General features: G+C 42.8%; 1 protein-coding gene across 1 annotated transcript in view; it reads right to left on the reverse strand.

Annotated features, from left to right (window-relative positions):
• Nucleotides 1-12,405, reverse strand: part of LOC310797403 (uncharacterized protein) — a 57,164-nt gene that overhangs the window by 5,956 nt on the left and 38,803 nt on the right. The window contains exons 12-15 of the mRNA XM_083659772.1: nt 11,906-12,079; nt 4,239-4,409; nt 3,710-3,778; nt 1,296-1,342 (exon numbers count right to left, since the gene is read on the reverse strand). Of these exons, the coding sequence (XP_083515898.1) occupies nt 1,296-1,342; nt 3,710-3,778; nt 4,239-4,409; nt 11,906-12,079 (461 nt within the window). The remainder of the gene's footprint in view (nt 1-1,295; nt 1,343-3,709; nt 3,779-4,238; nt 4,410-11,905; nt 12,080-12,405) is intronic.

Genomic DNA, 12,405 nt, shown 5'->3' on the forward strand with positions numbered 1-12,405 from the left:
GAGTCAGACAGACAAACCCGTCTTTATTATCACGACAACCCAACACACACATGCTGCCCCACACACACACACACACACACACACACACACACACACACACACACACACACACACACACACATGCTGACGGTGGCCAGTGAAATATTGTCTCTGCTTTTAGTTTGAACCCATCCAGCCGAACAAATATTGTCATGCCGTAACCCATGGATGGGCAACTTCGATGATAGAGAGGGCCACAAAAAAAAATCCTTGCTAGCAGATTTAGCTGAGGGCCGAACGGCGCCAACGCGAAAAATGTGGGGCATTTGAAGGCAGGTTTAGAGGAATAACTCATTTTAAATTAACAGTTGTGATGTCATTATTCAGTCTTAACCACCAATATTTGATCCTTTTCTCACTCACTCCTATGTCACCACCTGCTCTCCCTGCAGGGCTTGAAATTAACTTTTTTGACCACCTGCCATAATATGGCTGCTAGATTTTAAAGTTACCAGCCAATTAGAATTTCCACTAGCCGAAATGTTTTTCTTGAAATAAACCAGAATATGAGTGGGTAAGCATAAGTATCAGTAAGTGGCCCGGGATTGGATTCTCAAAGCCTGTGTTGAGGGTCACACGAACAAAAATGCACTCTTGAAGCTAAATAAATCCAAAACCAACAAGTTAATTATTTAAATTTCTACTTCAATGTAGAACAGTCATTTCTTACACATGAGATTACTTTTAGCCTTTTAGTCATGAAGAGTATTGAAAGATATGGAGTATTCCAGACTGAAATGCTATAACAGAAGTGGAGTATTGGCCAGAATGACATGAACATTTGAACACTTATTCAGCGGGTATCTTGCATGTTGTGTTCAGGTGCACTGTATTTTTTATTTTGTTTTGCAGTTCCATCGCAGGCCACACAGGGGCCGTATTTTGCCCATGTGTGAGCTAGACACACCCCATGTAATTAAGGTAGTTAGTAGTTGTTAGTTAAGTATTTTGTGTGACACAAATTAAAGTGAGGACTATCTATGCCTTACAAAGCATTTATAAATTAGATCAAATACAATTGTTGAATACATGATAGATTAGCTTATTAATCAGGAATAAAACATTTGACTGTAACTGTGTTTATGAATGACTTACTAATGCTTAGTAATGTTAATGTATGAACAATGCTTTATAAATGATTAATTAAGTATTTAATAATACTTAACTAATGCTTAATAGTGTGAAGTTATTATAGTGTTACAACATAGTTGATTGTGTTACTTTGTTTTCATGAATCAAACTAAATGCATACTTACATTTCCTCAGACCTGGTTTCAACCACTGCTCTGCATCATGGTCCACACTGGAGGAAGAAACAAAATCAGATCAGCAGATTCTCTTTGATGATGGAAACATTCAAGAGGAAATGAAACATTTGATCATGTGACTCTACTTCATTTGCATTTGACCTTAGACAAGACAGGACAATGCACTGCAGTGGGGGGGGGGGGGGGGGGGGGGGTTGCAAGATGGCGGAGTGAGGAGTACTACTTTTGCAGGTTCCGATTTTTTTTTTTTTTTATACGTCCTAGGTCTGTTACTCTTATTATTAATATTATTATCATCTACTGAATGCTCCTAGGATGCATGTAAGATGTAATGAATTCAAGAAGGTGGGCGTGTTGCCTGTTGAGTTTAGGATTGAACAGTCAAAGCTAAACCATATGTATAACATCATTAATGGTACTGCCCCCATGTATCTGGGCTCATAGATAGTAATGGTCCATAAGGCAGGTCTGGGATAATCTTTGGAGCAAAGTGACCAGCTAGAGGACAGGTTTTACTGTCAGCAAAATAGTGTTTTTGATTCATGATAATTATATAATTGGTGTTTTTGTTTTTTATTTGTTTTTCTGAAATTGCTGCTGATTGGGATTAGAGGGAAGAAGTTAGGGCAGGAAGTTAATTTCATGTTTCTTGATGATTTTAGGTGTTTTAGAATTGGTATATTGATATGACTTTTTTCATGTTATGTTGTATGTTCTCACTTTTACATGTTATCCCTTGGATTTTGTAAATTGTCTTCTCTATATCCATAAATAAAAATCAATCATCAATCAATCTGGACCAAGAATCATACTGAAAGTGTGGTAAATCACACTGAACTACACCAAAGTTTGAGCTTTGTCGAGTTCCATCTTGAATTTGGTCTTCGCTCTCCCAAACATGACCGAGATGGCTGATGCTAAACAAGCTGCTTCTGCTGGGCTACAAGAACATGACTACAACCTGTCAGCACTCAGAGAGGTGTGTGAGGAAGAGAACATGACTACAACCTGTCAGCACTCAGAGAGGCGTGTGAGGAAGACCAAGTTGAAGAGATGGGAGGAAGAATTTGATAAATACAACATGAGCATACTCTGCAAAATCTGCAAAGTCGCAAAAAGTCTAAAAAGGACCAACGGAAGCAGTCACTGTCAGGTTATATTACTAATGGAGAAATATTCAATGCAATCCAAGCTCTGATTAAGAGATTCGACAAGCAAGATGACCACCTCAAAAGATTTGAAAGTTGGATGGAAGCCAATGCACAAACCGTGAAAACAAAATAAAGAGGAAATGAACAAAATGAAAGAGGAAGTTGCACGCCTGAAAAAATAAAATGAATCATTGAGTGCGTTTACATGCAGACAATAAACGGATAACTGAGAATAATCAGTTTATGGCAATAATCTGATTTCTGCGTTTACATGCACTTTAATAATCCGACAATAGGAAAAATCCGGGTTTACATGATTCAGTCAGTTAGTCGGATTTCTCTCCAGAAGGCAGCGGTAATTCCGCAATAAAACAACAAAAGAAGTTGCAAAATGCAAAATCACATTTTCATTACTTCTTGTCCGGCTCGGAGGATGGTTTAGGTGAAAATTAGTTTGTATCTCGTTGTCGGGAGGCGTCGCTTTGGAAGTGTGAATCTGTCATATATTTCCAACTTTACCAAGCATAGAGCACAGAGACAGGCAGGCGACTGAGGCACGTCAAATAACATGAACGATACAGATCTTGACCCAACTGAATTTAAATAGCTGTCAGAAAACTGAAAGAATTAAGGTCTTTAGTGGCGGATAACTTGTGTTTTGAACAGCTGAGTAGGCTACGTTTTGTTCGTATAAATCTTTTTAATCCGTCATCTGAAAAAACCCGTCACACACAGATCACGGCTTGCACACTGAGTCCAATGCGTTTTATTAATGCGTCGTTCTATTCGCAATTCGAGACAAATATTCGTCAATTCCAGTATCCACATTACAACATAGCAGTGCAGCAAGGGGGAGGCAGCAGGTCGGGAAACGCCTGTTGCAGGAGCTCCGTGCTGCTCAACTTCATCTCATCAAGCCGTGGTGCGCCATGGCCGGGGAGAAGAAGCAGAAAGGGGCCAGTGAGTGAGTGAGTGAGCAGCGCGCGTCTCCAGCTGCCTCTCTCTCCCGCAACGTGTACATGCGCAGATCTATAAACCCGAAAGAAAGCTGGTTATGCTGTATACATGCAGAGAGAAGACCGATTATTGCCCAGAAACCTAGGTGTGTTTATCGGTTTATTCATAACCCGTTTATGACCATAAACGGATAAAGCTTATCAGTTTATGCTGTTTACATGACCACTTGAATAATCAGGTAACTCAGAAATCCGCTAATAAACAGTTTATTGGTGTGCATGTAAACGCACTCACTGAGACACTGAGTTGTGTTTGGAGCAAGCCAGGTACAAAAGGAGATGGAACCTCAGGACCAACGTCTCCCTGAAAAGTACAATGAAAATAGCAGAGAGGTGGTGGTTGAGATATTTAATCATGTGATCCTGCTGTCAGTGAATAAGCTACTTGAGACAGTGGATACAGTCCATCTCTTGAGCAAGAGGAACGTTGCCGCTACCAACAAAATGTCCAGGCTGATAATCATCCAGGGCCCAAACATCCGCCTTCGTCAAGCTGCACAAAACAGCATTTGCGACGGCCCCGCCCGTCATCTGCTATTTTCCACCCCTCATCTGTCAATGTGGGGCTGTGCGTCCGTGCTGCCAGATATCCCCACATTTTTGTGCTGAAACGCCTGATTTGGCATGTGGCACGCCTATGTCCAGTACAATTATAAGAGACATGCACTTGTGCAAACCCCCAATTTGCATTGCGCACGGTGTTAAAAGAGCGCAAACGCTAAATTACAGCTTTTGTAAAGATAGGGCCCGTTGCCTCTCCATACCTGAGAGAGTCCAGTCTCCAGTGTTGATCCTCCAGTCCAGCAGACAGGGTCACTCCTGAGGCTCCTGGATGATTGTAGCTCAGGTCCAGCTCTCTCAGATGGGAGGGGTTGGAGCTCAGAGCTGAGGCCAGAGAAGCACAGCCTTCCTCTGTGAGTAGACAACCTGAGAGCCTGCACACACACACACACACACACACACACACACACACACACGCGCGCGCGCGCGCACACACACGCGCGCACACACACGCGCGCACACATACACACACACACACACACACACACACACACACACACACACACACACACACACACACAGGTAATTACATATATAGGATATGATAATTGGATTACTTAAGCAGATTTTTCTTACATGAACCATATTGTGATATACATTGGTATCTCCCCTCCCCGTCTCTCCCTCTCTAATATAAGATTGTTCAATCCTGTTGATTGATAGTGCTTAGCTAGACTTTCAGTTAGACACATTCTCTGTAAAACCCTCTGAGACATGCTTGTTAATTAGGGCGAAATAAATAAAGTTGACTTGAGTTGACTTGACACACACTGACACACACACTGACACACACACACACACACACACACACACACACAAACACAATTTGACGTTTTATTTTTACATTTTTAGCCATATTTAGAGGAATATCTGATTTTAAATTAACATTAGGATTATACAGTTGTGATGTAATTATTCAGTATTTTCTCCTTTTCTCACTCATTCAGAGCAAAGAGGGAGATATATAGCATGATGATAATGCTCTATTCTCCCTATTTGCTCTGATACACCAATTAACATGACACAGAGTTAACACATTGAATGCCAGCCATGTTTTCATTCCTGTAGGTAAGTTGTGCCAGGGGTGTTTTTGACGATTCTGGCTCATTTTAGCAACAGCCGAGGATTCTTTTCTGTTAAGAATTCATGAACACCAATCATCTAAAAATAACTAATAGAATGTGTGCTTTCTCTGTCTAAAAGAGTTAGTTTGCAGAGTTAGTAGTTATGTAGATATTAGCCGTTGAGTACAGCATGGTTTCAGCGTCTGGAAATTTATTCAGAGATAAATGGCTTTTTGTGAAACAGTCACTTTAACCATTCATTTTTGGCATCAGTAAGACCGTCAGACATTCTAAACAATAGTTTTGAACAGTAATTTCCTCCATAACAACAGGAAACACCCCTCTCATTCAAACTCCTCCCTCCGTGTGTCTTCTCCTCCTTCCTCCTGGCTGTACAGCGGGCGTGTCAGAAGCGCTTTTGCTGCTGCCTGCCTGTGTGCCTGCCTGCCTGCTTGCGTGCGTGCGGACGCTCCTTGTGCGAGTCAAGATGGGCCGGGGAATGCGTGGGCGATGGGCAGATGTTGATTATGGCCTTTCTGAGGTGTTTCAAAGTGTGTTTCACCTATGATCTATTTTGCAAATCGCTCTCCGCTCTCTGTGTGCTGCTGCCGGTGCGCGGCCGCTCTCAGGCAAGACAAGTCTTGAGTGGATTACTGTAAAATCGCCACGGCATTTCCTTGAACGGCTTGGTCCCGCGGCAGTTTTTTCTTTGATTTCGGTCGTCTGGGGGAGCACTGTCAACACTTAGTGGGTCGGTAAAATAGATTATACACATTATCTTGCTCCAATAGTGATCTCGAAGATGTAAAAGTTGTTGATTGATGTTCCACCGTCAAAAAAAAAAAAATGTTTATGTAAGACGAGTAAACTCGGCTCTGGCACTTAAGCGTTGGATTATGTAAGACGAATTATTTCGGCTATGGCACTTAAGGTGTTAACATGATAGAAATATTATCAGCAAACTTAATGACTAGACTAATTATTCTGATCTGAATGGCAATGATTATATCAAGAAACATTGGCTCCTCTCTTTGCTGTATAGTGGGAGGTGCATTTTTGAGTAGGCTATTAAAATAGCATGTCAAGTTCACATTTCTTTATTGCCAGATTAAACAATTCGTATTGGTTGTTGGTTGGTTCAACACAACATGTGCGCGCATGCGCGCTTCTTCTTCTTCTTCTCTAGCCTACAAGCATGTAACTTCCTTGATTGTTATTGTTGATAATTCTTTTTAAATAGGCTACATTTTCAGTATATCAATAATGCAATCATTTCCCGAAACATTCCCAAACAAGAAAGGAACATAGTGCACTGCAGAATATTTTTAATTACATTTGTAAAAAAAAAAAAATCATCTCGCCACTAGGGGGTCCAGCACCCGTACTTCCCGCGGCCCTGACTATAGGGATAGTGGTATTGAATGTTAAAGGAAGGCTTTACCGGTTTTCAACCAGATTTGTATCCTTACAATGTCAGTAGTATGACTTCCCTCAGTCAAGCCTACAGGCAGATCTCCCTGTTCATTCCAAAGCAAAACACTCCGTTCTGACGCGTTTTACGTCACGACCGCATCAGAACGGAGCGTTCTACATGTGGAAGGACTGTAGAATCAAACTATATGCCCGCCTCCACGGGCAGAGAGGGCAGCGCCACAGCTCCGAAATCAAAAAACTCCATCCGCCATCTTTCCTGCACGCATCGACTGCTAGCTAGCTTACACTGCTAAAGCAAAGCTACTATGACTGAACCATGGCTGAAGGCAATATTCCTGTTGAAATGGAAGAGTTATATGATGATTATATAAACTCCTCAAAAAAAGTTCGGAAACGTTATTTCGGTTGATTATTTCTCACCTTTAATTATACCAATTGGTATTGCATTTTATATCGTTGGAAAGCCTGATTAGTCACCTTTACAAGGAATTACAACTTGTAAAGATCATGCATTCGTGGAATGAGCAACACAGCTAAACGTGTGGGTAGCGCCCCCAAAAAAATGGCTAAAATTCCCTGCAATATTCTTCTGTTGGTATTCACTCTTGTTTTGAGCTTCAAGTGCTGGCAGGTGTGTGCCAGTCACAGGTGTGTGACTGGCACCTGATTGGCACCTAATTTGCGGTGCCAAGGTGCCAAGCTGTTGTGGCTGCGTATGGATCTTACACACACTACTGAGGTCCCTGACAGTGTCAAATGAATAAAGTGTAAAAATGGCCAATATGTGCTGTTTTTTCCTTATCACTGTGGGAGAATGCAATCATCCAATGAGTGAATACCAACAGAAGAATACTGCAGGGAATTTTGGCAAAAAAAAAAAAGGGCCTGAAAGCGCGATGTCACTTTCGTGACACAAAACGTGACGCAAATCATGACTGACACCAGCCGCCCGTCGCCTGCCCACCCATCCACCTAGGCAATTTGATTATCTCTGCCAGGCGAATGCAGGAGGAGATCATGTTTTAGAATGGGTGTGAGTGTGTCTCTGTGTTCCTCCTGTACCTCAGAAACCATAACGGCCGGGCCAGACATCTTGCGTCTGCTGTGCGTCTGCGTGGCGTTACCTGTTGATTTTCATTTCGGCGCCCATGTTAACAGGTTACAGCAGCCACACCACCGCCATGAGACGCGCATCTCAGGCGCGTGTTTTGCGAGGCGTGAGACGCGCGTCATCTAGAGAATAGGAGCGACGCCTATTTTTTCTGCTTACCGCGCACGTGTCTCTACAAAAATAGACATTAAAATGATCTTTTGCTGTTCATAATCATATCATACAAGCACTATTAACTACATTTTCAAAGCAGACATAATAAGATATAAGACTTCCGTCTTTGTTTCTCTGGGCGAATTTGCGGCATATCTTTTTTCGACTCTGGTTCGATTTTTGCGAGTTTTCGCCTGCGACTTGAATTGATAACCACTGATTTCCATAGGCTATACTGTAGGCTATTTATTTATTTTACAGGGGCAGCCACAGCCAATCAAGGCTCGTTTTGATTTGAGACGGAGGATGAGCTCACAGCAGTTCTCCAGTTGTATGTGAAAACCACATACAACATAGGCTACAACGTGGCTTCGTTCCTCCCCTCCTGACACACACACACACACACACACACGCACACACACAAATCAATACTGCCTCGATTATGAAGTGAGCCCAAGCGATCTTCAGTTAAAATCATCATTGTATTGTTTATAGCAAATTTAATAAAAGGTAAACTCTATAGGAAGAGAGTTGGCAGACAGACAGCAGCGCAGCAGCTGCAACGCAGCAGCAATGCTGCCTGTGTGGATGCCGCGCGCGTCCCAGCCGCAGCTCCCACGCGACGCACACACACGCACTAGGTAGACGCGAGATGTCTGGCTCGGGCGTAAGAGCTACAGCTACCAAACCGGTAGGTAGAGTAGGTTCAGAGTCCTACATTACTATGGAATACAAAATTACACCAACTTTTGAACCCTCGTGTCTACAATTAAATTAAATTTTCCCTGGATTCCTTGGGTCCTTACGGATCTACTGATATACAGTATAGGCCCTACCCATGTCTGTCTAATTAGATTTTGCACCAATTTTGTCCCAAACTACTTTTTCCGCTACTCTTACAAATAATGTCTGGACTGTTCTGCACTGAACCTCTGTCACACTGTTTTCATCTAATCGACTATGGTGGGTGGAGCCTATTTCACAAAAAAGTCCCACTAGAAACCATCAATCTGGGTTGTTTACCTTAGGTTCCGCCAGTTGGTTATTTTCCTTGTCAGGCGTAGTGGTGCCTGGCAGAGATCTGCACTACTGAGTGCACTTTTATAGTTATAGAGTTATAAAAATACTAGGGATCGAGCACGCGGCACTCAATTCCTAGGGTGGAGACTCGGATGATGTGCCATGACTGCAGTTATGGAAATCGCCCGGGCCGTGGGCTCCCAAAATCCTGACTGACAGACAGACACACACCGCCCATCCACCTAGGCGCCACTGTGCAACTGTGTGCCATCGGCTCATACTACATCACAGTTGCTCGAGTGACATCACTGATTGCTGAAGTGACGTCACTGACATCACAATTGCTCAAGTGACATCACTGATGACATCACAATTGCTCAAGTGACATCACTGATGACATCACAATCGTGACTGACACCACAGACAGTACCCACTTAGCCAATTTTAACTAAGATGATATGATCATGTTTACTTCTCTCTCTCTCTGCTTGTGTGTGTACTGTAAAACTGACTGTAAAAGTTTAAGTTTAGCAGAAAGTCAGTTATTTATTTGTAGGCTTCAAAACCCCTTATTTCACTCTATTGCCTTTGTGCCCTGGCATGTGGCCTTGTCCGGGAAACGATAATTTTTTAAGTCAATCCTTCACCAGAACTAATATGGCGGAACCAAAGTTACTTCCGTGTTTGCCTGAGGCGCTGTGGCTCCCTTGTCCTTGTATTCACTGTTGGTCTACTTCCTCTCTTAAAGTGTAGATATTGTTGCCGTCCTGTGTGCTAGCATACTATGCCAGCACACAGTTTAAATGTATACATATAGTATGTGTACTGTTCTGTCTGCTCTGTCTGTCTATTGTCTGTGATGGCCTGCTTCTGGTCTCTGTTGAATCTAATTGTTTCTTGTCCTATCTCTGTGTAACTTTTATGCTTTTATTTCCCCCCCAACCCCCTTCCCCTCAGGAGGTTTTTTTCCTCCCACCAGGCCGTTATTGAAAATAAGAATTTGTTCTTAATTAACTTGCCTGTTTAAATAAAGGTTGATGATGATGATGATGATGATGATGTGTGCAGTCATCAGACTTGCTGGTATGTATTTACTTCTAAAATGACAGTTTCCCATAAAGTTGGATTATTATTTCATCGTGTGTTGAGTACACGAGTCATAACATGTACATGTGAGTGTTTCTGCTGCTGTCTGAATGTGTATTTCTGGTGACTGAATGAGGGGTAGGCAGCTGTACCGTATACTACATTGTAGTGCTAAACTCACTAGCAGGAGGGTGAAACACTTTCTAATGCACACAGGGAAGAGAAAAGCATCTACATTCACTTTTACTATCGGGAATATGGCAAATAGGTGAATCTCTCAAAATGTTGGCATATCCCTTTAACAGCTGATACCAGCATCAGGTTTGTGTTTTCAGTTCAGTTCTGGACTCAGTTTGACAGAATCTGACAAGTCCTTCACCACTGTCCTTCGGATGAGATGTTAAACCGAGGTCCTGACTCTCTGTGGTCATTAAAGATCCCATCGGCACTCTTCACAAGAGTAGGGGGTGTAACCCTGGTGCCCTGAGGGGTGTAACCCCGGTGCCCTGAGGGGTGTAACCCCGGTGCCCTGGCTAAATTCCCACACAGGCCTTCCTTCAATCATGGCCACCTAATCATCCCTCATTACTTAATTGGCACATTCAGCCCTCAAATCTCCACCGTGATGCTGATGTGTGGTGAGCGTTCTGGCGCAAACTGGCTACCGTGCATCACCCACGTGGGTGCTACACATCGGTGGTGGATGAGTTAAGTTCCCTCCCCTCCCTCCCCTGATATGTGAAGCGCTTTGAGTATCTAGAAAGGCGCTATATAAATCCAATCAATTAATTATTAATTAATTAATTAAGTCCTTAACTCATTGAGTGCCATGGACGTCTTTCGACGTCCAATTAAATAGTGACGTAGAGTGCCAAGGACGTCTTTCGACGTCCAATGCGTTTTTTGACGGTGGGACGTCGATCAAAGCCTTCTGCGTCTCCTGTACAAATATTGTAGCTATTGGAGGTCTATAACCTATTTTACAAACCCATTAGGTGGCGACAGTGCTCTCCAGATTAGAGACAGGTCCTGAGAAACAGGAGGAAAAAGCCGTGATCAAAGAGAAACCGATGCATGCTGCAGCCAGAGCCATATAGATTGCTCTGTCTGGAGCTGACGTTGGCTGCGAACATGAGTCAATCCGCGCACACAACTGAGCTCCTCTGCCTCTGTCTGTCTGTCTGCATAGTTTCTCCACACGATTAGCCACCAGAAAAGCAGCACCCGACGCCAAACCATTCAGCAGTCCGGTTTGGCTCTTCTCTATCGCGCTGGGAGCCGCCCGGCACACACAAACGGAGCACTCCGAAAATAGAGTGGGTGCGTGAGGCTGTGTAGTGTGGGGAGGAGTTTGCAGCTGAGGAGGGGAGGGGGGGGAGAGGGGGTGGGGCACGCAGGGCATCACACCACGTCACTACATCAGAAAATATTATCTTCAGACTCAGTGAATGTGCTTGAAATGCTGCATTTCACAAAAGGCGGAATATCTCAGCTAATAATTTGAAAAGGCTGTATTTGCTCAAAACGACCTATCTTCTCCGGCTCATAACTAAAGAATGGAAAATGGTATCAATAAACTTTTTTTTGCTGATGATACAATAGAGCCAGTTCGTTCTTTGTGCGTGTTCGGTGTTTACATAGTAATATCACACAATATTCTGTGGGCCTCGAGAAATCACTGAAAACGCTCTGAAAACTCTGGCACTGGGAGCGTCCGTTCTCCAAAAGTGGCTGGCACTCAATGAGTTAATTAATTAATTAATTAATTGATTAATTAATTAATTAATTAAGTCCCTTACTTAAGGTTTCACCAACAGGCAGTGAGCATACAAATAAATAACTACCGGTATCTCAGAGGAGAGAAAGTGGAGCTGAATGTTGGTTTTTCAGCTGGTTTCAAAGACCACAGCAGGAACATGCGAGAACCGATATTTTCTCTGACATTAATGTGTATGCGAAACAGAATTTAGATGGTCTGTTGAACAGTAACAGTTATATTGACCTGAGAGTCTCCAGTCTACAGTGTGGACTCCGCAGTCCAGCTGAGAGCAGCTTCATGCCTGCATCTTTTAAGTCGTTGTTATTCAGGTCCAGTTCTGTCAGACTAGAGGACTGGGAGCTGAGAACTGAGGCCAGAGCTTCACAGCTTTTCTCTGACAGCTGGCAGACACTCAGCCTGAAGGACAAGAAAGCATGTGGAAATGTTATTCTGTTATATTTTATGTCAGCATTGTATAATTTCTACTGGCAGACTGTATTAATGAGGTTAACTGACCCTTATATTTAAAGCCCCCCTCCAGTCAGTTTTTCTTACCTGTATAACTGTTTGTGTTCTATGAAAATGCTGTATAAACACATGTCAGCATTTGTGCCAAAGAACTTACATTGATAAGAACCAAATGTTAATAGCTCACATGGAAAGAATCTATATGAACATATATGCAACTATATGCAACCTATATGCAACCTATATGCAGCATATATGAGCATATAGGCCATATA

The sequence above is a fragment of the Poromitra crassiceps genome (assembly GCF_964638095.1).
Source record: "Poromitra crassiceps genome assembly, chromosome: 23".
In the NCBI taxonomy this organism is placed as follows: Eukaryota; Metazoa; Chordata; class Actinopteri; order Beryciformes; family Melamphaidae; genus Poromitra; species Poromitra crassiceps.